Here is a 22,281-nt window from a genome sequence, read left to right on the forward strand (position 1 = left end):
CTATTTGTTTTCTATTCTCCTGGGAAAAGTGACGGCCATAAGGTATGTTAACTAGTTTTCTGTGTGGAGTCGAAGAAAGACAGAAACATTTAAAAAATTACGTATATATTCTTCAGGCGCCGGTTGTGGACTTTTTATACGTCGCGCGCCCGCCGGAAGGTCCCTGCCTTAGGAGCTAATGGCGGACGCCGGCAGGTTGAAGCTGGCGGTGGCTTAGGCCTTGAAAGAACTCAGCATCTGTCGGATATCTACGCCATCCTTCCTGCTGCAGGGTAAAGAAGCAGCCTCCCAACTTTCCGGGGCCTGGGGAGGCAGAGAGCGGTCATGTAGGAGGGTTGGCCGAGCCTTTGGCCGGGGTCTTTGCAGCAGCCTAGGCCTGTAAGGTCGGGGCAAGGGAGGCGGTGGAGGGGAATGCTTGGGTACGAAAACGGTTTCTAGGAGTCGTCTCCCACTTCCGTCTCCAAGGTGGGAACGAAGCCTGGATCAAAATAAGACTTACAGACATTGCCCAGCTTTTAGGTCCAGGGGTAGGTGAGACAAGGGGCGGGATGGACGTAAACGACACACTAACCGTAAGGTGGGAAGACCTAGCGTGTTGAAAGCGTAAATAACGGAAACAGTTTTTGGTGCCAAGACTCTCTTTTGAATTTGTGTTTTGGTACTTGGGCAACTGTTTACTTTACTGATTTTCAGTTTATCATTTGTAAAGTGGGGGGACAATAGTATCTATTTTGAAGACTTTGCGAAGTTTGCGATGATGTTCCTTTGGCACGAGGAGAAGGGATGGAGGCAGCAATTTGTAGTGATCACAGACAGGTAGGAGTAGGGGAATCACAAAATTTATCAAGTTTTGGCCGTTAGTGGTTCCTGGTATATAAATCTTATAGTTTTGGACTGATCTGTAATGAATGCCGTCAGTTATAAAGGTACTGGAAAGTAGACGGACTTCTTCAGGAGTTATAAAGAATGAAGAGTAGGCTGGGGAACTTTTCAGGGCTTCTGACGTGGCCTGTGTTTTCCTTTTTTTTTTTTTTAAATAGCATAGTCCTTTAACATTGATCATATTGACATGATAGGGTTTCATTGTAAGATTTGTTGTTGATAACTGCAGTTTTGAAATTGACATTTTATAGCCACAGCAAGATGCAAAAGAATAAATTTACTTTTGTTGGAAAATCACATTCACTCTTCTTTTTTCTTTCTTTTTTTTAAAATTGTAGTTGATCACATTACTACCTTTTTTTTTTTTTTTTTTAAAGATTTTATTTATTTATCTGAGAGAGAGAGAGAGCACAGATAGGCAGAGTGGCAGGCAGAGGGAGAAGCAGGCTCTCCACTGAGCGGAGAGCGCGATGCAGGGCTCAATCCCAGGGTCCTGGGATATTGATCTGAGCTGAAGGCAAATGCTTAACCGACTGAACCACTCAGGTGCCCCACATTACTACTTTTCAATTGAAAGCAATTAGGACATATTCTTTGCCTAGTTTTCCTCAAACTTTAAGCTGAGAACAGCTTTCCTTGGAACTTGCACAATGTATAAGCTCCTCTGGGGATGTGAGTGGTATGTCTGTGTCTTTGTCAGTGCATTTTCTCTATTTTTCTTTTTGTAGGTCATTCGCCACTCCCTCTTTTTTCACCTCAGAGCTTTTCCTTCTTCCCTACCATCTTAGGATAAAGTTAAAGATGTTCCTTAGTTTCAAGAAGGAAAATTTATATCTCTTGGGACCCTTTTCCGGAGTGGAGGATTCGATCTTTTCCTCTTTTAACCATTTCTGGGCTGGGCAAAAGCTGGGTAGCTATTATTTATGAGGTCATTTACTCATAATTCTCTTTTCTCATTTAACAAAATCACATTTTTGTGTTAATTACACAGTGGTTACTTTGGATTTTTCAAGATTTCTAAATAATTGAAAAAACTTTTCTGGCAGTAATTGTATAGTTGTAGTTCTGGGTAATTTTATGGTAAAGGCACATCAATTTGCAGTTCTCAGTCTTATCTAATGAAAAGAATCGTTTACGTGACTGTATACTTCTTTAGAGAGGTACCTCTTCAAGGTAAAGTAATGAAAAGTAAGTTGCAGGATAATGTGAGTGAGCGTATAATATATAGTACCCATTAGTTAAAAAAGGGAGAATATCTAGTATTAACATATTTTTGCTTGTACGTGCAGAAACTATCTGGAAGGACATAATATAACTTAGTAAAACTGATTCCCCCAGGGAAGAGAACAGAATGGATGGAAGGAGCTTTTTGCTGTGCTTTTAAAGAATTCTGAGCCATGTGTGTGTATAGCCTGTGCAAATACAAGTACGTGTAGAGCTGCTTAGTTTCTGTGACAGTAAAGGCAAACAGTGTGTTAATGGTACAGATCCCAGTGTTTTTACCACTCGTTATTGATCTCAGGCAGGTGATTTAATTACTCAACCTCAATTTCTTCATCTATATAATTAGAGTAATGAGTTATTTATAGGTTTCTCGAGGGATCAGAGGCAAAGTATACAGCATAGTTCATGGCATATAGGATGCTCTCTAGTTATGAATATGTTATTCATCAATAAGCCTTACTGCATGGGTTCTGCCTTCAGCCAGAAGTTCCTATACAGAAATGTCTGTTAAAGTAAGTTTTCCAGCTGATATTTTTCTGCTTTTATGTGCTCTTAGAGCTTGTTTTGTCTCCTGATAACTGAGGCCTGACTGGAGTTGTGAGTATCTCAGTGTTGCTGCCATCATGTTCCTGTACAACCTGACATTGCAGCGAGCCACAGGCATCAGCTTTGCCATTCATGGCAACTTCTCTGGTAAGATTTCCAATTACTATTTTTCTGAATTTAACATTTTCGAGATTAACTAGTTTCATGCCTCAAATTCCTTTATCAGATTCAAACTTTTTCCCTGAAATAATAGAAAAAAATTTTCTAAATCATTAGACAACATCATTTATATAACGCTTTACATTCTCCAAAGCCATTTAAAGTACTTGGTCTTATCTGACCCCGAGAGGACCTTTGGGAAGTAAGGTGGCCCGATAAATGGTGGCCATGAGCAAATGAGAATGGATTGCGGTGGATAGGAGTGGGATATCCGACAGGTGAGGAAGACGTTTAGGCATTAGATAGTGAAGACCTGTACTAGGAAAGTGGGGACAGATAGAGAAGAATATGAGCCCTGGGTGGTGGAGAAAATGGCAGTAACATTGATAGCAGGTTAGTTGGGATTAGAGAGTGAATGTGGGGAGAAAGAGTTTAGTTATTTTAAACATTCATTTGAAAGTTGATGACAATACGTCCAAGTGGAATTACATAGCAGGCAGGGAGAGATGGGAGCAAATCGGCTGTTAAAATGCATTTTGATTTGATAAGGCAGAGGCTTAACCCTTAATGGTTGTGAAAGCAAGTGAAGTCTCCCAGGACTGAGTTTAGAAATAAGTGGTATATATTAGCAGCTTTAGAAGTTGTTTGAGATAATCCATCAAACTGCACAAAAAGTTAATAATGATTTTCTAGTATAATAGCATTTAAGATGAGCTACAAAGAGCCTTTGGAAGTACTTGATTTTATGAAGCTAAACGTTATATGTAAATAACCATTTGTAGAGAACTCCCAATTATGCAGATTGATGGCAAATTTTAGAAAAAAAAGGTTTTTAAAAAGTATGTTGAGCAATTTTTTTTTTTAAGATTTTGTTAGAGAGAGAGTGCGCGTGTGTGCACACAAGCAGGAGGGACCTAGAGAGGGAGAAGCAGATTCACGGCTGACCAGGGATCCTGACTGGGATAATGACCTGAGCCAAAGGCAGATGCTTAGCAACTGAACCACCCCGGTGCCCCATGTGACCATTTTTTAAAAGTTTTTCTTTGCTACCACTTTTGTGAAATATCAATTCTAGGAATGAAATAGAATAAAAAAACTTAAAAGTACTGAGCACCCAACTTAAATTGTAGTTACCTTGAGTGATATTTTGATCCATCCAGGTTACTTTTTGGACTAGTTCTGATTGTTCGTGATCTTTATTGTTCTGATGATCTAGGAACTAAACAGCAGGAAATTGTTGTTTCCCGTGGGAAGATACTGGAGCTGCTTCGCCCTGACCCCAACACTGGCAAAGTACACACTCTTCTAACTGTGGAAGTATTTGGTGTTATCCGGTCACTCATGGCCTTTAGGCTGACGGGTGGCACCAAAGACTACATTGTGGTTGGCAGTGACTCGGGTCGGATTGTTATCTTGGAATACCAGCCATCTAAGAATATGTTTGAGAAAATTCACCAAGAAACCTTTGGCAAGAGTGGATGCCGCCGCATTGTTCCTGGCCAGTTCTTAGCTGTGGATCCCAAAGGGCGAGCTGTTATGATTAGTAAGTGACTTGCTCAATTAAGTGTACCTCTGAGACTTAAGATTCTCAATTTAGGGTAACAGTGCTGTGCTCTTGGCAGTGGGCCAGTAAGTTTCTTATCTGGGTAAAGTTTGGATCATATTTGGATTAATGCCATGGTTTAAGGTTGCTTTTCCTTTTAAAACAATGGGAATAGCCTTAACATACCTTTTCTATTGCCTGTCAGGTTGGATTAGGTGTTTTTCCCATTTCTACATGTGTAGCAAAAAGCCCACAATGAAATAATTGTACACAATTAGGCAGTGAATATGGTTGCTTTCATCAGCCTGAAGTGATGATTCACGTTCATGTCTCTTCTCTGATAAATGTCATGAAGAAAATTCTGTGTATCTGATCAGGCCTCCAGAAGGCAACTCTTTCTGACAAGTCACAAAATCATTAGATTTAATTCAGAGAATAAAGCTGGCAATTTTATGAATTACCGTTTTATTTCCCAGTATCATTAAATCTAGGGCACGCTAAAAAGTTTTGAAGAGTTAGTGGGATATTAAGATCCCTATTAGAAAGGAGGGGAGTAAAATTCTGTTGACTATTTTACTAATAGCAAAATCTTAAGTTAATCTTCCTGTGGGAAGATACTGGAGCTTGTAGAGTTAATGCTGGCTATTAATGATTTTAAAGAAACAATTGTGATGTGAGTCTGGCTGTTCTATAAGCCCTTCTTTTCATTTTCTGGAAATTTTATTTGTCTCCTTTATCTATAGGTGCCATTGAAAAACAGAAATTGGTATATATCTTGAACAGAGATGCTGCAGCCCGGCTTACCATTTCATCTCCCCTAGAGGCCCACAAAGCGAACACTTTAGTATATCATGTGGTCGGAGTAGATGTGGGATTTGAAAATCCAATGTTTGCTTGTCTGGAAATGGATTATGAGGTAATGGGGACTCATTGACTTTTTCCTCTCTTCCTCTCTCTCCCTTCTTCCTTCTCCCCCTGCCCCCCACACGATGGTTTCTTTCATTCACCTCAATGCTTTCCTCATTATTTCCTTCATTGTGTATGTCTTACAGCTCTCCTGCTCACAAATCTTTTCTGTTTTCCAAATGTCTTACTAAGATTCTTTGGAATGTTTCACAGCTTAACTAACTGTATAATAGCAGTTTACCCTGATTTGAACAATCTCCCTATAAAGACAGGGTATTTTGGGGGGAAGAGCTGTCTGAAAAAGGAGGTAAAACTGTATGTGGGATTTTTTTTGCAGGGAGGTAGTGAAGGATGGGGCATACCATTCTTTGCCTTGAATGGAAGGCATTAGCCTTCAGTAGAGGGAACCCTGGTCCCAGAAATAGGAGACCCAGGTTCTTGTTCCAGCTTTGCCATTACCTAGTAGTGTGAGTTTTGGTAAACTGTTGGGGACCTTTGCTTCCCCATTTGTAAGATGGAGGGATCCTGATACCGTGTTTGTGCCAATGTCCTCTATAGGAAGCAGACAATGATCCAACAGGGGAAGCGGCAGCTAACACCCAGCAGACTCTTACCTTCTATGAGTTAGACCTTGGTTTAAATCATGTGGTCCGAAAATACAGTGAACCTTTGGAGGAACATGGCAACTTTCTTATTACAGGTACTTTTTTCTTTTTTAAGATTTTGTTCATTTGAGAGGAGGGGAGAGCAAGAGCAGGGGTGGTGGGTGGGGAGAGAGAGCGGGAGAAGCAGACTCCCCGCTGAGCAGGGAGCCCAACGTGGGGCTTGATCCCAGGACCCCAGGATCATGACCTGAGCTAAAGGCAGAGGCTTAACTGACTGATCCACCCAGGTGCCCCTACAGGTACTTTTTTCTCAGAGCTATTCTGTACCTTTTTGCTTGGCCCATTTTATACGCAAACCTAGGAGAGTTTACTTAATAGAGTTTGGAAACTAATTGATTTGTAGTAAGTCTAAGTACCTTGTCTGTGGTTTGGTGAAGTTAAAAAGTTCATGTAGTGGTTGACTCTTCTGATGGGGGCAGAGAAGAAAGGTTGGGGAGAGCACTCGGCTTGGAATACTGACTACTGTTAGGTGCTCTGATATTTTTTTTACTGTAGATGGTCTTTCACTGTCATTAAAAAAAATTAAAACCCAATTCTTTGAAAAGATGAAATGAATTTGAAAGCTTAGGCAAAATATAAACATTTTTGAAAACAGTTCCCAAAATTGACCCTTTAAGAAATTAAGAACCTGAATAGACCAGCATTCATTAAAGAAATCGGAGCAGTAGTCAAAAATCCCTCCAAAAGATTTTTTTTTTTAAGATTTATTTATTTAAGAGAGCGAGAATGAGAGAGAGAGAGTACGTGAGAGGGGGGAGGGTCAGAGGGAGAAGCAGGCTCCTCGCCGAGCAGGGAGCCCGATGCGGGACTCGATCCCGGGACTCCAGGATCATGACCTGAGCCGAAGGCAGTCGCTTAACCAACTGAGCCACCCAGGCGCCCTCCCCCCAAAAGATTTAAGGTCCAGAATTTTCAGGGACCTTAAATTTCTCCAGAGATAGGAAAAATATAAAAGCTATTGTACCACCTTATGAGCCTGGTGTAACAAGTATCGAAACTGGGGAAGGTTAGTAACAAAAATCTATATGTTGGTTATGGTTATAAATCCTAAAACCTAAAATTTTAGGAAATTGAAGTCTGCTTTAAATGTATCATAGCTAAGTAAGATTTTTGTAGGTGTTCAGAGATGTTTACGATTAGAAAATCGTCATGAGGAGAGGTCTCTAACCCAGGGAAAGAAAAGGAATATGTTAGAGAAATCTTTCTGGAGAAGAGCTCTATGCTGAGACCTGAGGACTAGTTAGTTATGTATGGGGGGTGGAGGAATGGGTTTCTTTTGTGGATAAGGAGAACGAGATGCACAAAAGCCCACGTGCAAAGAAAGACCATTGTTTATTCAAAGAACTAGAAACTCAGTGTGATTGGATCGATAGAACTAAAAGGGTAGAATTAAAGGGCTGTGGTGGAGAGGTAGCTTCTGAAGGATTTTATTTTATTTTTTGTTGTGATTGAAGGATTTTAAGCAGGGGAATAACAACCTGTTAAAGATGAACATTTTAGAAACATGCTTACATTATGGCTAATTGAATGGAGGATGAGACTATAAGCCAGATTAGGAAGCTGTTTCACAAACCCAAGAGATAAGCAGCATGAGCGCTACTAAGAAGGTAGAATCAGAGCTATGAGGGGAGAGAGAGAGAATTGAATGAGTGACACCCAAGTTTCTGGTTTGGTCTGTTGGTTGATAGTGGTGTTCTCTGAGATGGAGGACTCAGGAGGTGGAACAGATTTGGGGAGGAACTTGAGTTTGTTTATGAATACATGTATTTTTAAGCTGCTTGTGGAATATCCACGTTAGAGTGTCTAGTATGCAGTTGGGTTATAGGGCTAAATATGAGAACTGAGTTTTGGGCTCGGAGCTAAACATTTTAGATGCGTTATCAGATATCTGGACAGGCTAAGGCTACCCAAACTGCATTGCATCCTTGTCTTACGCTAGTGTCAGGGAAAAGAAACACTTTGAATGTTTCTCAGTCTCAGGCACTTATACCTTCATCCACATTGTGCTGAAGGAGAGACGGAATTAAAAGCTAAATCGTAATTCCTGGTCATGTTAAATCATTGCTAAGTTCTGTTTTTTTCTGATAGTTCCCGGAGGGTCAGATGGTCCAAGTGGAGTATTAATCTGCTCTGAAAACTATATCACCTACAAGAACTTTGGTGACCAACCGGATATCCGCTGTCCAATTCCCAGGAGACGGGTAAAAATCTTTGCCATAAGAAAAGATACTGGTGTTTGTGAAGTTAATTTATTTTTTGTAATTACAGTATAGTCCCTTAGTTTATTTGCTGTGAGGTTTTAGTTTCTTTGTAAATGTTGTGTTTAATAAAGCTGGTATTTTAGTGAAAGCAAAACAAATTCTTTGAGAAAGGGAATTAAACAGTTTCCATTTCAGAAGAATCTGTGGACGATCAGTTTGAAATTCCTACAAGTTTCTAGTTTGAAGAAGCCAGACATATTTGTTGGAGATAGATTGTTTTCCATTGTTTGTCTTCCCCCCCCATTCCAACATACAGGAAATTTTATTTTATTTTATTATTATTTTTTTAAAGATTTTATTTATTCATTTGCAAGAGAGAGAGAGAACAAGCAGGGGGAGAGGCAGAGGGAGAGGCAGAAGCAGACTCCCTGCTGAGCAAGGAGCCCGATGCGGGACTCACTTCCAGGACCCTGGGATCATGACCTGAGCTGAAGATAGACGCTTAACCATCTGAGCCACCCAGGCGCCCCCAACATACAGGAAATTTTTAAAGAATAGAACAATGAATTCCTGCTGGCCTTTTACATACAGAAAGAAGATTCACCAATTTAATATTTTACTGCATTTGGGTTTTCCTTTTTAAAGACTTTGTCAGGGGTGGGGGGAGAGAGAGCGAGAGCCCACACAAGCAGAGGGGAGCTGCAGGCAGAGGGAGAAGCAGGCTCCCCGCTGAGCAAGGAGCCCGATGAGGCACTCCATCCCAGGACCGTGGGATCATGACCTGAGCCGAAGGCAGACACTTAACTGACTAAGCCACCCAGGTGTCCCTTGGGTGTTTTTTCTTATGATATATCTATTAGACAAACCTTTTGAAAATAAGTTGCAGTCATCATGACACTCTAAGAATCTCTTAAGATGTAGCTGCTGAAAAGAAATTTTCATGCTACATAACCACACTACCAGTATCATGCCCAAGAAATGTACTGTTTTGTGTAATACAATTATCTTACGTACAGTTCATGTACCAGTTCTCTCATTGTCCCCAAAAGTTCCCTTTTATCTACTTTTACTGCCCTTTAGAATATTTTGTCTCACCTTTGTTTACTTTTGGTCTTTTATTGACTTTTTTTTTTCAAAGTCTAGGCTAATTTTCTTGGAGTTTGTCCCATCATATTTTTCCATATGATTATATCCATGTTAATATTTTTGATAGAATCATTACATAAGGGGTGACATTTCCCACTATCACATTAGGGGCACAGAATGTTGGTTTGTCTCGTTGGTGATGTTAAATTGATCACTGCCTGTGCTTCTTAATTGTGAAGGTACCTTTTCCTTTTTGTAATTGGTGTGGAAGCAGATGGTGAATTTTGAGGTGGTAAATATTCTTTTCCCTAACATCTTTTCACATAGTGCTTTTCTCCTCAGTTCAGTTACTACATTGGTGGTTGAAAATGGTGTTTTATTGATTTTAATCTTAACAGTTTACTTTGGAAATTATTAAGCATATGCAAAGTAGAATATAATGAACTGTATATCCAGTTTCAGCTATCTTGTTTCATCTCTGCTTCTTCAGTCTCTTCACCCCTGGTTTTATATATTTTTAATATTTTTTTAATAGACTTGCTTTTTTTTTAATGTTTTATTTATTTATTCATGAGAGTCAGAGAGAGAGAGAGAGAGAGGAAGAGGCAGAGGGGGAAGCAGGCTCCCCGCCTAGCAGGGAGCCTGATGCGGGACTCGATCCCAGGACTCTGGGATCATGACCTGAGCTGAAGGCAGACGTTCAACCATCTGAGCCACCCAGGTGCCCCTATATATTTTTAATATTAATTTATAGGTTCCTGGGGTTGAACTTTTAGGTCTGTCTTAGTTGATCTAATAATATGATATCTGGGTAAGAGTCCATAAATTTTAGAAAATCTGAGAAGAAATCTGTCAAGTGAAATTCTTGGTAAGGGGTGGGAAGTAATTCACTTTGGTTCATCAGACATTGATTGATGAATTCCTGTTTGCCTTTTACATACAGAAAGAAGATTCACCAATTTAATGTTTTACGCATTTGGGTTTTTAAAGACTTTGTCAGGGGTAGGGGAGAGAGGGAACGCGCACACAAGCAGAGGGGAGCTACAGGAGCTGTACTTGGCTTTGGGACTACAAAAAAGTATAAAACGTGTTTTGCCCTCGAAGAGCTAAGTCAGTGGGAGAAATACAAAATGTTGGAAATGTAAAAAAAAACAAACCCAAAATTACAGTCCAGGAGCTGCCTTGTAGGAGTTAAGGAAGATGATGTGAAGCAAGGCTAATGAAGGATAGTTGGGTGATAGTATCATGGACATGTAAGACTTTTATTCATAGTCTGAAATGATGACTCTCTTAAATTTCATAACTTTTCTTTGACATTTTTCTCTGGAGAAAGATTTTTTCTTATTGGATCAGAATGTAGAGTGAAATTGTGGCATTTTTATTTTTATTTACTTGAGAGACAGAGATAGTTAGAAACGAGCTGCGGGGAGAGGGAGCAGCAGACTCCCTGCTGAGTAGGGAGCCCGATGCAGGGCTCCATCCCAGGACCCTGGGATCATGACCTGAGCCGAAGGCAGACGCTTAACCGACTGAGCCACCCAGGCGCCCTCTTTTTTTTTTTTAGAGTCTATTTATTTGAGAAAGTATGCACACAAGGAGGTAGAGTGGCAGGCAGAGGGAGAGGGAGAAGCTGGCTCCCTGCTGAGCAGAGAGCCTGACATGGGGCTTGATCCCAGGACCCTGAGATCATGACCTGAGTCAAAGGCAGACACTTAACCAACTGAACCACACAGGCACCCTGTGGCTGTTACTTATACACAGGCTTTATCACATATTTATAGTAGACAAGAATTTTTGGCTATTGCATTTTATTTTTTGGCTGACAGGCTGCTCTGGGTCAAAGCTTATATACAGAGACTGCAGGTACCTCTAGGCCTTGGGTGGGTGACCTGTGTGATCCCTGTTGGTAAGGTGCTACATTCCCTAAATAAGAAGTACTCATTTCTAAGTTGTTGGTTCTGTATTTGACTTTGCTAGAATGACCTGGATGACCCTGAAAGAGGAATGATTTTTGTTTGCTCTGCCACCCATAAGACCAAATCGATGTTCTTCTTTTTGGCCCAAACTGAGCAGGGAGATATCTTCAAGATTACTTTGGAGACAGATGAAGATATGGTAAGCAGACCATGGATGGTGAGGGAACAAATGAAAAAACACAAGGTTTAGTCTGGTTTGATAAAACGTCCTGTGGTATTCTAGTTTGGATATATTTAAATAATCTTATTTCAAAGACTGATATTTGTGTGTACATTTAAGGTTTACAAACTGGTCTTATAGACCATCTTTTCATTAAAACTCTAAGATAGGACAATTAATACTTTACAAGTTAATAAAATGGAAATAATATCTTAAAAAGTGGTACTCTAAGGTGTTACAGCTTTTAAAATTTGCATCTGATACATGAATGTAGGTTTTCTCTGGTTAACAGATTTCTGGTGTGATAATCTAATGTATGAGACTGAGTAATGCCACTTCTAGTGAGTAATAAGAAAAAGCTCTTGATAATGATGTAATGTATGGTGATTAACATAACAATAAAAAATTAAAAAAAAAGCTCTTGATTCTATTGAAAACTGGTAATACACATGATCTGTTACTGTTTTCATCCTATGGAGGCGTTCTGTGAACAACTGAGCAATTTTTTAGATGCCTGTTTAGCTCAGGAGTTGGCAAATTTTTTTGGAAAGGCCCGGTAGTAAACATTTTCAGCTTTTATGGGTCATGTAATCTTTGTCCCACTATACAACTCTGTCGTTGTGTCACAGAAGCAGCTATAGGAAGTATGTAAACAGATAGGCTGGTCTTGGGCCTTAGTTTGCTTACCCCGGGTTTAGATAATAAGGACAATATTTTATTTGCTATTCTGCTTCTGTTGTCTTAAAATACTAGGCTACCTTCTATGGCCTAGCTTCACTTGCCTACATGGTAGAATCTTTTTTTTTCCCCCCCTTTCCAGGTTACTGAGATCCGGCTCAAGTATTTTGATACTGTGCCTGTTGCCGCTGCCATGTGTGTACTTAAAACAGGCTTCCTTTTTGTAGCATCAGAATTTGGAAACCAGTGAGTAATCCTTTTATTACCCTACTTCACCCTCGTTACTATAAAAGTTGGCAGGAGGGAGATGTGGCTCCAAGGCCACAGAGCTTTCCAAAAGAATGTTCTAGTTTCTTCAAAAGTTTTGCCCTCCTTTCCCCTTTACGTTGTTTTTCTTGGTTATTTACCCTACTTCAGTGGCTTTAATCAGTATCTTCAGGTAGCTGCAGAAGTAGCTTCAGAAGTGATCTTTTTTTTTCTTTTTTTCCCAGAAGTGATCTTTTCTGAGCTTTTTGCTAGACATTTTATTGAATATGGAACTACTTAAACGTTCTACCAATACTTGTACAGTTTTAAAGTTGAAGCTTGTCAATGCCCACAGCCACATCACTAACCTTCCCAACCTCAGTATTTCTGTTAATGGCTAATGGGTTGGTTCTAGCATCTTGAGTGTAACATCTCAATTTTTGTGGACAAAAAACCACTTTCGTTTGAGTGCTAAGTTCTCTTTTTACTTGTGTATCCCTTTTTTTGTGGTGATAGTCTAAACTAGTTCACTAGTTTTCTTACTACATTTCATTGTTTTTCCTGTAAAACTTGGCCTTTCTAGAGTCATCTCATTAAGCAGCCGAGACACAACCTTGATGAAGTCCTTTCCCTCACAATCTTTGATGACTTTTTATTACCAAGTGGATAAAGTCTGAAGTCTAGCCTTAAATTTAAGACAAATATCTAAGCCTCCAAATTACTCAGAGACTTGGTCTTGCCTTTTATTTTTAGTTCAGATCTTGCCAGTATCTGCTAAAGTCTGTGCAGCCACTTAACTAATGCTGTTTCCTTATTAAAATGAAGGTGTGTCTAGGATTCTAGAATTCTTTTCCACTTCTGCCTTTCTCCAACTCTTTTTCCTTTCTTAGGCATGCCTGTTACTCATTCTCACTGACTATCAAAATTTCATCCTGCACTTATGAATTTAAACTATGGCTGCATTCAGCCAACACACAAAGATAAACCCACAATATTCACTACAGCACAATTTGTGACAGCAAAAGTACAACCTAAATATCCATGAGTATGGGGTATGGCCATAAAATATGCAGTCACTAAAAATGTTTTCCATATACTAAATGCAATGTATGGATCTTGTTAGATCCTGATCTAAAACAAATCAACTTTAAAAATATTGAGATGGACATGACACAGTTGGTTAAGCATCTGACTGTTGGTTTCGGCTCAGGTCATGATCTCAAGGTGGTGAGATCGAGCCCTGCACCGGGCTCCACATGCAGTGCGGAGTCTGCTTAGACTCTCTGTCCTGGGCGCCTGGGTGGCTGAGTCGGTTGAATGTCTGCCTTTGGCTTAGCTCATGATCCCAGAGTCCTGGGATCGAGTCCCTCATTGGGCTCCCTCTCCCGTTTGTACTCTCTCTCTCTCTCTAGTTCTCTCTAGCTCGCTCTCTGTCTCAAATAAAACCTTAAAAAAAAAAAAAAGACGGTCTCTCCCACTCCCTCTGCCCCCCCGTGCACGTGCACACACTCTCAAATCCTTAAAAAGTAATAAAAATATTGAGACGATGGAGAAATTTGAATACCAACGAGCTATTTGAATATATCAGGAAACTAATATTATTTTGGAGAAGTGGGATATAAATATGACTAGCCATGGGTTGACCTTTGTTGAAGCTGAGTGATGGGCACATATAGGTTCATTAATTATACTATTCTATTCTCTCTTACGTACCTGTTTAAAAATTTCCATAACAAATAAAAATTTTGAGTGAAAAATGATACGAAAAATTTTAGGGTACACTGCTTATTTGAAAAAATGTTTTATAGAATGATGCAGTTCTCTAAAAATTACATACGAAAACTAGAAAGTAAAAATACTGGAAGTAGATAGAACAAAATGTTAATGTGACTATTCTGGGATACTCCTAGGATTATGGGTGATTTTTATTATTTGCTCTCTTACGCATTTTCCAAAACTTTCCGTTTTGAAAATCACCTCTTGGGGCAGAGAGTAGAAAGACTGCAGTATACAGGTGGATACTTGTCAGACTGAGATGGGTTTGAGCTTGTGAGAAATTACCCATTGCTGCTGAACCTAAAGTCTGGAATACTTAAAAAGTGCTGATTTGGGCCCTCAGAAACATGTGGTATCGGTATTAACTCAATCATAAAGCAACCTTTTGCATTTAGCATTTAGTATTTACTAAATAGCATTTAGTATTTGCTACCACTTAGCATTTAGTATTTACTGTGTTCCAAGCACTGTTCTAAGCACTGCGAATAACGTATCAGTGCATAACGTTCCCAGTGAGACAGTGCCCTTACCCCAAGTACACTTTAGGGAACTGGGTCACATGGAATTTGTGAAAGAAATTTGATCAGACACCGAAGTCCCAGACCATCTGGTTCCAAAGTTCTGCTCTGAAGCACAACACCATAGTCACAGAAACTGTTTTACCAAGATTTAGCTGACCTTCCCTCTGATGGAGGTAGTGAGCCTGGCATCCTTCTGGTTCTTTGGCAGTTCGTAGACACTGAAGGTATTTTTGACAGATGGTTTTCATCTGTGTATACACCTCTTGCCTGAGTAAGGAATTTATACTAATTAATTTTTTGTATGTGTATCATATTCTCAGTGCTTTTGTACATTGTTCAAGGATAATTCTTTTTGCTTTTTTTATAATTTAGCATAGAATCTGATGTGTTTACCAAAAGTGTTAAATGCTGAGGTTTATTTGGCCAATATTTCTTGAATAGCTTATGTATTCCAGATATGGATTTAGTCATTTTATCCTGCTTCTAAAAAGCTACACTTAATGTTTAAGGTGCTCTGTATTAAAGGTCCTGGTCTATTACTTAAAGGGTAAACTTGACCAGTGATTTGGTGTTTCTTTTTTTATGAGCTTCTTCCCAAAAGTTCAGTGCATACTCAGCTTATGATGGTAGATTGTTCTAGATTGTCTACTCTTAAAGTTGCTTTACCTTTTTTTTTTTTTTTTGGTGACTTGCCTTTGAATCATTTCATTAAGTAGTCTTAGCCAGAGGACAGACAGAAGGACAGGATGATTTGGTTGCTCATTACCTCTGATCCGTTCTTGTTTTGGTTTGGGGATTGATACTGTAATATCTGCATGGGGAATGTTTTGGGGATTGATACTGTAATATCTGCATGCTGTTGCAAAGTGACCACCAGTTCTTGTTTTCTGTTAAACTTGGTTTTGGTTAAAATAGGAAATGGGGTTGTAGATTTTCTTTGGATTTCATTCATGTCATTTTATTTTAGGGGATTTAGGTGTCTTATTTCGTTTCATTTATGTTATTTATTTTAGGGACTTAGATCAAATTTCTTTCACAAGTTTACAGATTTCACAAATTCTCTGTGACCCAGTTCCCTAAAGTGTAAATGGGATTTTTTTTGGATTTCATTTCATTTTATTTGACAAACACTGTTCTTACTAGTTTCATACCCTGTTCTACAAACTCACTGAATTCTAGGGAAGGTACTCTTCATTTTTATAAATTGATACAAGTGAGGCACAGAGAGATTAATAATATGCAGGTAGTTAAGGCGCAGAGCTGGGACTCTAGTGGAAGCCAGGTGCTTTTAACCACTGTGGTACTCAGGTCCTTCATTGTACCAATCTGAATTCAGTAGTCCTTTATTTTTTTTTTTTTTTAAAGTCTGTGCCCAACGTGGGGCTTAAACTCAAAACCCCAAGATTAGGAGTTGTATCCTGTATTGACTGAGCCAGTCACATGCCCCCTGAATTCAGTAGTCTTAATTTCTTCATCCCATTCTATTCTAAGAAAGAAAACCCCACTTAAACAGATTCTGAAGTATAGAAGCTGACTCAATGCATGTTAGAATTTTGATTAGATCTTTGTAAAGTGCTTTATGAGTGTTATGTTTATGGTAAATATCATCTTTAGACAGAAGGTGTTTAATTAAATTCTTCTGTGCTTCCTCCTAGTTACTTATATCAAATTGCACATCTTGGAGATGATGATGAAGAACCTGAGTTTTCATCTGCCATGCCTCTGGAAGAAGGAGACACATTCTTCTTCCAACCAAGACCACTCAAAAACCTTGTGCTGGTTGATGAATTGGACAGTCTCTCTCCCATTTTGTTTTGCCAGGTGTGGGTCTTTCCAGTCACTTCGACAATGAGCAGTGCCAGCCAAATGTTTTTGAATCTGAACGAGTTTAAAGTTTTAACTGCAGTTAAATTAAGATACAGTCTAAGAATGAGGTTTATCAGCATATCTGTGGAAATCACCAGAGTGTAAAGGTGGAAAGTGGGGAACTAAAAACCATTACATAAATCCTTAGACTTTTTTTTTTAATTCTATAACTCGTGTTTAGTATAAAAATTCTAAACCATACACAAAGTGAATGGTAAAATTCCTACCCCCAATCTTATTTTCAACTTTCTATCCACTGAGGATGCTGCTATTAACAACTTCTTGTGTTTGCTTCCAGGCATTTTCCTTGCATCTGTCAGGACGTGTGTGTGTGCGTGTGCGTGTGCGTGTGTGTGTGTTTTAAGAGAGAGAGCGCGGGGGGGGGGGGGGGGAGAGGGAGAGAGAGAATCTCAAGCAGGCTCCTGATGCAGGCTTGATCTCACCATCCGGAGATCATGACCTGAGCTGAAATCAAGAGTCTGACAGTTAAACCACTGAGCCAGCCAGGTGCCCCACCCCTTTCTTTTTAATGTAAATAGGCTCATGTACTTCATAGTGTTCTGAAATTGACCTTTTAGCAGTTAAAAGTCTATGAATATTTGTAGTCGATGAACACCTATATCTATCTTATTTTAACATTTCATTTCTTAAAATACTCCTGAGACATTTGGGGTCAATCAGTAACAACTTTTTAAAAAATATATCCTCAGGGAGGAACGCAAGGTGGCCCAGGATGGGGACTGTGTCCCTGCTGCTGGCACTCAATTGTAGGAGGAATTTTGCCATGCCTTTGTATCCTGGATTGCTGGGGTTTGAGTGATCATTAGGCACCAGCCTACCCTGTCTAGTTGATCACACTTTTAATAGAGAGAGGTTTGTTTACTTTGTGCTGGGGAAACAAGTCAGGATTAAGGCACTATTTCTGGTAAAATTAACCATTCTTGAAATGAACTGCTTTTGTTCTTTCTTTTTGAGAAAAGATTAGCCCGGAGGCAGTAGAAAATACCAAGTAATTCCTGAATAGATTATTAGTGATTTTTTCCCCTCCTTTCTTTGGAATTTGAGGAAATAATTGTGTAAATAATTTGTAGATAAACGATAACAAAGTTCCGGTATCTATAGCGGGGCTAATCATTTTTTTGTGCCAGATGTCTTTACTAGCCTGGTGAGGCAACTGGATTTCTTCTCTGAATAATGTTTATATATATATATATTTTTTTTTTTTTTTAAAGATTTCATTTATTTAGAGAAAAAGTAACGCATGTCTGTGTGCACGCACATGTGAGCAGGGGGAGGGGCAGAGGGAGAGAGAGAGACTCTCAAGCAAACTCTGCGCAGTTTGGAGCCTGATGTGGGGCTTGGTCTCATAACCCTGAGATCATGACCTGAGCTGAAGTCAGGAGTCAGACACTTAACCGACTGAGTCACCCTGGTGCTCCCCCTGCCCTTTTTTTTTTTTTTTAAGATTTTGTCTTTGAATAATTTATTTTTATTTTTTTTAAGATTTTATTTATTTGACAGAGAGAGGGAACACAAGCAGGGGGAGTGGCAGAGGGAGAAGCAGGCTTCCTGCAGAGCAGGGAGCCTGATGTGGGGCTCTATCCCAGGACCCTGGGATCATGACCTGAGCCGAAGGCAGACGCCCAACGACTGAGCCACCTAGGCGCCCCTGAATATTTTTTAAATGCATGTAGTCATAAAATAGCCAAGATAACAAGGTATTTTTAAGTTATGAAAAAGTAATATATGTGCTTCTTTATCAAGGCTTTAAATAACAAGATGGTGCATTTGAAATAGGTGAGTTAATTTTTTTAAAGAAGAGATCAGTGTGAAGGCTGTATGCATTCAACACACGTTTGTTCATGTTACAGTAAACTGTTTTGCCTTATAGACAGTCAAGAATTTTCACTTGAACTGACCTCTTTGACACAAACTACAGTACAAATGATTGGCCTCATTATATATTGACCAACAGATGTACTGGAAAGCAGCTAGGTGTTTGGGATACCACCATAACACATGGCTTCCCCATCTGGTGGCTGAACAATCCGGTATAGTTACCCAGTGGTTAGTTACATCATTAGGGGTATCTGTAGATAAGGCAACTTTGATAATGTGTAGTCTAGCAGATCTTTTGAATGTAACTTTGAAGTAGTGATGAGAGGAATAATTGGAAGTATGTAAGTTTTAATGTTATATGAATAAATGTCATTTTTATTGGTGACAGTCACAGATACTGGTAATATTATAGTAATATTATAGTTTATATTTTTAGTTGAAAGGAAATACTAAATTTCAGTTCAAGGTTATATAACACTCATTTTACTAGCTGTAAAAAAATACTTTGCTAACTGAAGAACTGATACAAGCCTTTTTTGTTAGTAAAACTTGTTGCTTCGAACTGGTTTGCTTTTTGGAACATGAGGGCTTTTTCCCTTAATGATGCCAGGGCTTGTAGCCAATAAATAAGCTTAGTAAACTAAAAAGTACTGTGTCCCCCAAGAAAATCAGGTTTAGTTGTGAAAACTTGGTACAAGTAGACATTTTTTTCCTTTTTCTCTGTTCAGATAGCTGATCTGGCCAATGAAGACACACCACAGCTCTATGTGGCCTGTGGTAGGGGACCCCGATCATCTCTGAGAGTCCTAAGGCATGGACTTGAGGTAAGCTGGGTATTTTTAGATCATTTGCAGGGTTTGGGAAGAATCACTGAAAAAGCAGCTTATGGCTTTATTCTGATGAAATCAATGATATATTTAATGTTTATATGAAAGAAAAAATGTTTTCCTCCTCTTCTTTTTCCATAACAAAGTTTAAATTTCCTGATCTTTAACATGTTAGCACAGTAGACACATTTTTAAAAATTGGCAAATGGGGTTAAAAAGGGGAAAATAACCCCTATTGGCTCCAGGTTCACCAGCTAAAACATGGAGGAAGTCTGCGCGGAGCATTTTATTCCATTTTCTTCTAGTCTTGGTCTGTATTCAAAGTGTTTAGGTATTTATGTATTTTTAACTATATTAATACTATATATATATTTATATTTTATATTTATATATATATGTTTATTGTATTTCCTAAGTTGTATTCTTTTTAATGCTTTTGCAATATTCCACTATAGTGGATGGATCAGAATTTATTTAATAAATCCTTTATTGCTGGATCTTTTAGGTGACATGGACACTCAAATCCCATATCCTCTTGATTGGTTTTAAGGTTGATGCTTTTCTTAGCAAGTTCCCTGGAGTTGATTTTGTTAAGAGAAAATAAAGCTTCCTATGGCAGTTTGCTTTAGAGTTGCGGGTTGGCAGACTATAAGCTCTCAGTGACCCGTGTGTTCTTGTAAATTTTTATTGGAACACAGCCAAGATGACTGACCTTGGTTTTGAATTCTGGCCCTACCATTTAATAGCTGTTACTAAGCTTTAGTTTCTCCTCTTTTATAAAATGAGCTCAGTAATGGTACCTGCTTTAAAGATTGTTGTGTGAATTAAATGAGATAATGCATATGAAGAAGCACTTAGTTCAAGGTCTGGCATACATATAGCTGTTCAATTTATGCTAGCTATTAATACTGCTGTTTCAGGGAATTTGAAAATTTTTTGGCTCTGCCAAAACACTCATCAGGCTAGTAGATTTTTAATGACTTGAACCTAGTTTAGACTAACAGTTTTTGATTGCTCATCAGATACTGTTCAGCTTTTGACAAAAACTAACATTCTCCACCAAAAGTGCATACATGCATTAACAGAAAATTTTGTGTACAGTGTAAGAATCCAGTTAAGAATTGTTTTTGAGTCTTCCACCCCCTCCCACTTTTTTCCAGTTCTACAAAAGATCTCTGTTATACAGAAAAATATTTTGAAATTGTTAAACGTTACTTTGTTCCTGTATATCTATTTGTTGAACCTTGTTGTTAAGCTAGATTATGGTCTCATTTGAGCAGGATCACTGTCACATGTTATATTTGGTATAGAGTATGGCACTCCAAAACTGATATTTTATTGGTGATGAAGTTTTCCACAATTTCCCTGTTCCATGATCAGGTATTACTATTATTTTATTAAGTAAAAAAAAAAAGGGTAAGGCCTTTAATGGATATATGTGAGTACTCTCTGTAAAATGTGGTTACATGGTACGATATTTTAAGCAAATCATTTCTGGGTCATTTAAAAGTAACATTTTTTTTTTGGAATGGTTTTATATTTACAGAAAAATTACAGGGATTTTATAGTGAGTTCAAATGTAACCTACACCTAGTTTTCCCTTCTAGATCATTTAGTTCATCTCAAATATTTCATTTCCTCTCATGTTTGAGAACTATATAGGATATTCAGAGGATTCTTGACTCTAACCTTAAGTAGCATAAAATCTAGTAGGAAGGACAGAATAATTCCTGAAATCACTTTTTAGGTAAATGCCCTAGGAGGTGATAATTTCTGTGAGAGCTTATAGGAGGGAGAGTGGACTGCCTTGCAAGAGGATAAGGGAAGATTTTTCCTAAAGGATGTGGCATTTGAATTGGCCCTTAAGAGAGGGGGTTTGGCCCTTAAGAGAGGGGGTTTGGCCCTTAAGAGAGGGGGTTTGGCCTTAAGGGAGCTAGGGAAGAAATGGGATGCTAACTTAGATGATGCCCTGCTTCATTCTATGTGCTCTCTTTTTTAGGAGCATGCAGGCATGTCATACTGAAAGAAATTGTGTGGTTTTTGCTGCAACAACTATCCTTCTAAATATTCCATCACTTTTTGCTAAACTTTGTTACGGGGATTGGCAATATTTCCAAGCCTTTTTGGTTCTTAGTGTTCTTTTTTTTTAATAAAATGATTCCATTCTTTTAAAGATTAAAAAAAAAATTTTTATTTTTAAGTAATCTCTGCAATCCAACATGGGGCTTGAAGTTACAACCCCAAGATTAAGAGTCACATGCTCTACCAACTGAGCCACCCAGGTGCCTTGGTTCCATTCTTTTAATCCAACGTGCATTGTGAGCACTGCCTTTTTGGAATCCTGTTATCTAGTGTAGTTGTAAGCAAGGAGCTAAGTTCTATGCTCACTGGATCTGTGGTTTGTCTCTTCTCCTGTCAGGTATCAGAAATGGCTGTCTCTGAGTTACCCGGTAACCCCAATGCTGTCTGGACAGTGCGTCGGCACATTGAAGGTAAGCAGCCCTTTCCCAATAGTCAAAATGCGGGTCTGGGTGACATTGACAATAGAAGGCTTAGGAGTCTGCATTCATAAGATTTCTATATTGCTTTATTTAGCAATATACTAGAAATACTTTCTGGCGTGACACCATGTTTCTCAGACTCTCTGAATCAGGATGCCTCCACTTTTTTGTGCACATATTCACCTTTAGGATACTGGTTCCATCTGTGTAAGAGGTGTGGTGTGAGGGAAAAGTTTTTACTTCCTCATTTTTCTTCAGTGTTTTCTTCTATTGTGCTGAAACCACGGTGAAGTTGAAGGTGTTGTGCTAGGTATTAAGAGGTTTAATTAAGCTTATTAATTACTCCTCAGTGGGTGTAGTTGTGTTTCAGGAAAGTTTAGACTGAGATTGAATGGAATCAGAATTTTAGAGTGGGTGGAAAAGAAGGGATGGAGGAAACAGGAGTCCATGCTCCTGGATAAAAGTAGTCACTTCATCCTAAAATTTTGAAATTTAAGTGAGAATGCATAATAGTACAACAGTAGGAAAGTCTTGAGTCAGTTGAATTTGAGAAATGAAACTTAATCCTCATTTGCCCTTGGATTCTTTGGGGGTATAGGTCATTCCTATTCCTAGACTTCGTCTTCCTCTTGTTCCCTTAGGAATGTCGGCCTGGTGAGTAAGATCACCCTGGCTAGCA

General features: G+C 38.9%; 1 protein-coding gene and 2 non-coding genes across 3 annotated transcripts in view; all 3 read left to right on the forward strand.

Moving 5' to 3' along the window:
* Window positions 1–114: 114 nt before the first annotated feature.
* Window positions 115–22,281, forward strand: part of SF3B3 (splicing factor 3b subunit 3) — a 42,790-nt gene continuing 20,623 nt past the window's right edge. Inside the window, exons 1-11 of the mRNA XM_025888834.2 lie at window positions 115–272; window positions 2,663–2,799; window positions 4,028–4,354; window positions 5,098–5,270; window positions 5,819–5,960; window positions 8,014–8,126; window positions 11,190–11,327; window positions 12,169–12,272; window positions 16,225–16,390; window positions 19,003–19,098; window positions 21,521–21,593. Coding sequence (XP_025744619.1) covers window positions 2,730–2,799; window positions 4,028–4,354; window positions 5,098–5,270; window positions 5,819–5,960; window positions 8,014–8,126; window positions 11,190–11,327; window positions 12,169–12,272; window positions 16,225–16,390; window positions 19,003–19,098; window positions 21,521–21,593 — 1,402 coding nt within the window. The 5' untranslated portion in view covers window positions 115–272; window positions 2,663–2,729. The remainder of the gene's footprint in view (window positions 273–2,662; window positions 2,800–4,027; window positions 4,355–5,097; window positions 5,271–5,818; window positions 5,961–8,013; window positions 8,127–11,189; window positions 11,328–12,168; window positions 12,273–16,224; window positions 16,391–19,002; window positions 19,099–21,520; window positions 21,594–22,281) is intronic.
* LOC112837025 (small nucleolar RNA SNORD111) lies at window positions 4,656–4,735 on the forward strand. The gene has a single exon (XR_003211619.1). It is a non-coding gene; the product is annotated as a small nucleolar RNA SNORD111 (small nucleolar RNA).
* Window positions 10,482–10,569, forward strand: LOC112837026 (small nucleolar RNA SNORD111). Its single transcript, XR_003211620.1, has one exon. It is a non-coding gene; the product is annotated as a small nucleolar RNA SNORD111 (small nucleolar RNA).

This window comes from Callorhinus ursinus, unplaced genomic scaffold (genome assembly GCF_003265705.2).
Source record: "Callorhinus ursinus isolate GAN/ISIS: 27379988/994484 unplaced genomic scaffold, GSC_fseal_2.0 scaffold37, whole genome shotgun sequence".
Taxonomy (NCBI): domain Eukaryota; kingdom Metazoa; phylum Chordata; class Mammalia; order Carnivora; family Otariidae; genus Callorhinus; species Callorhinus ursinus.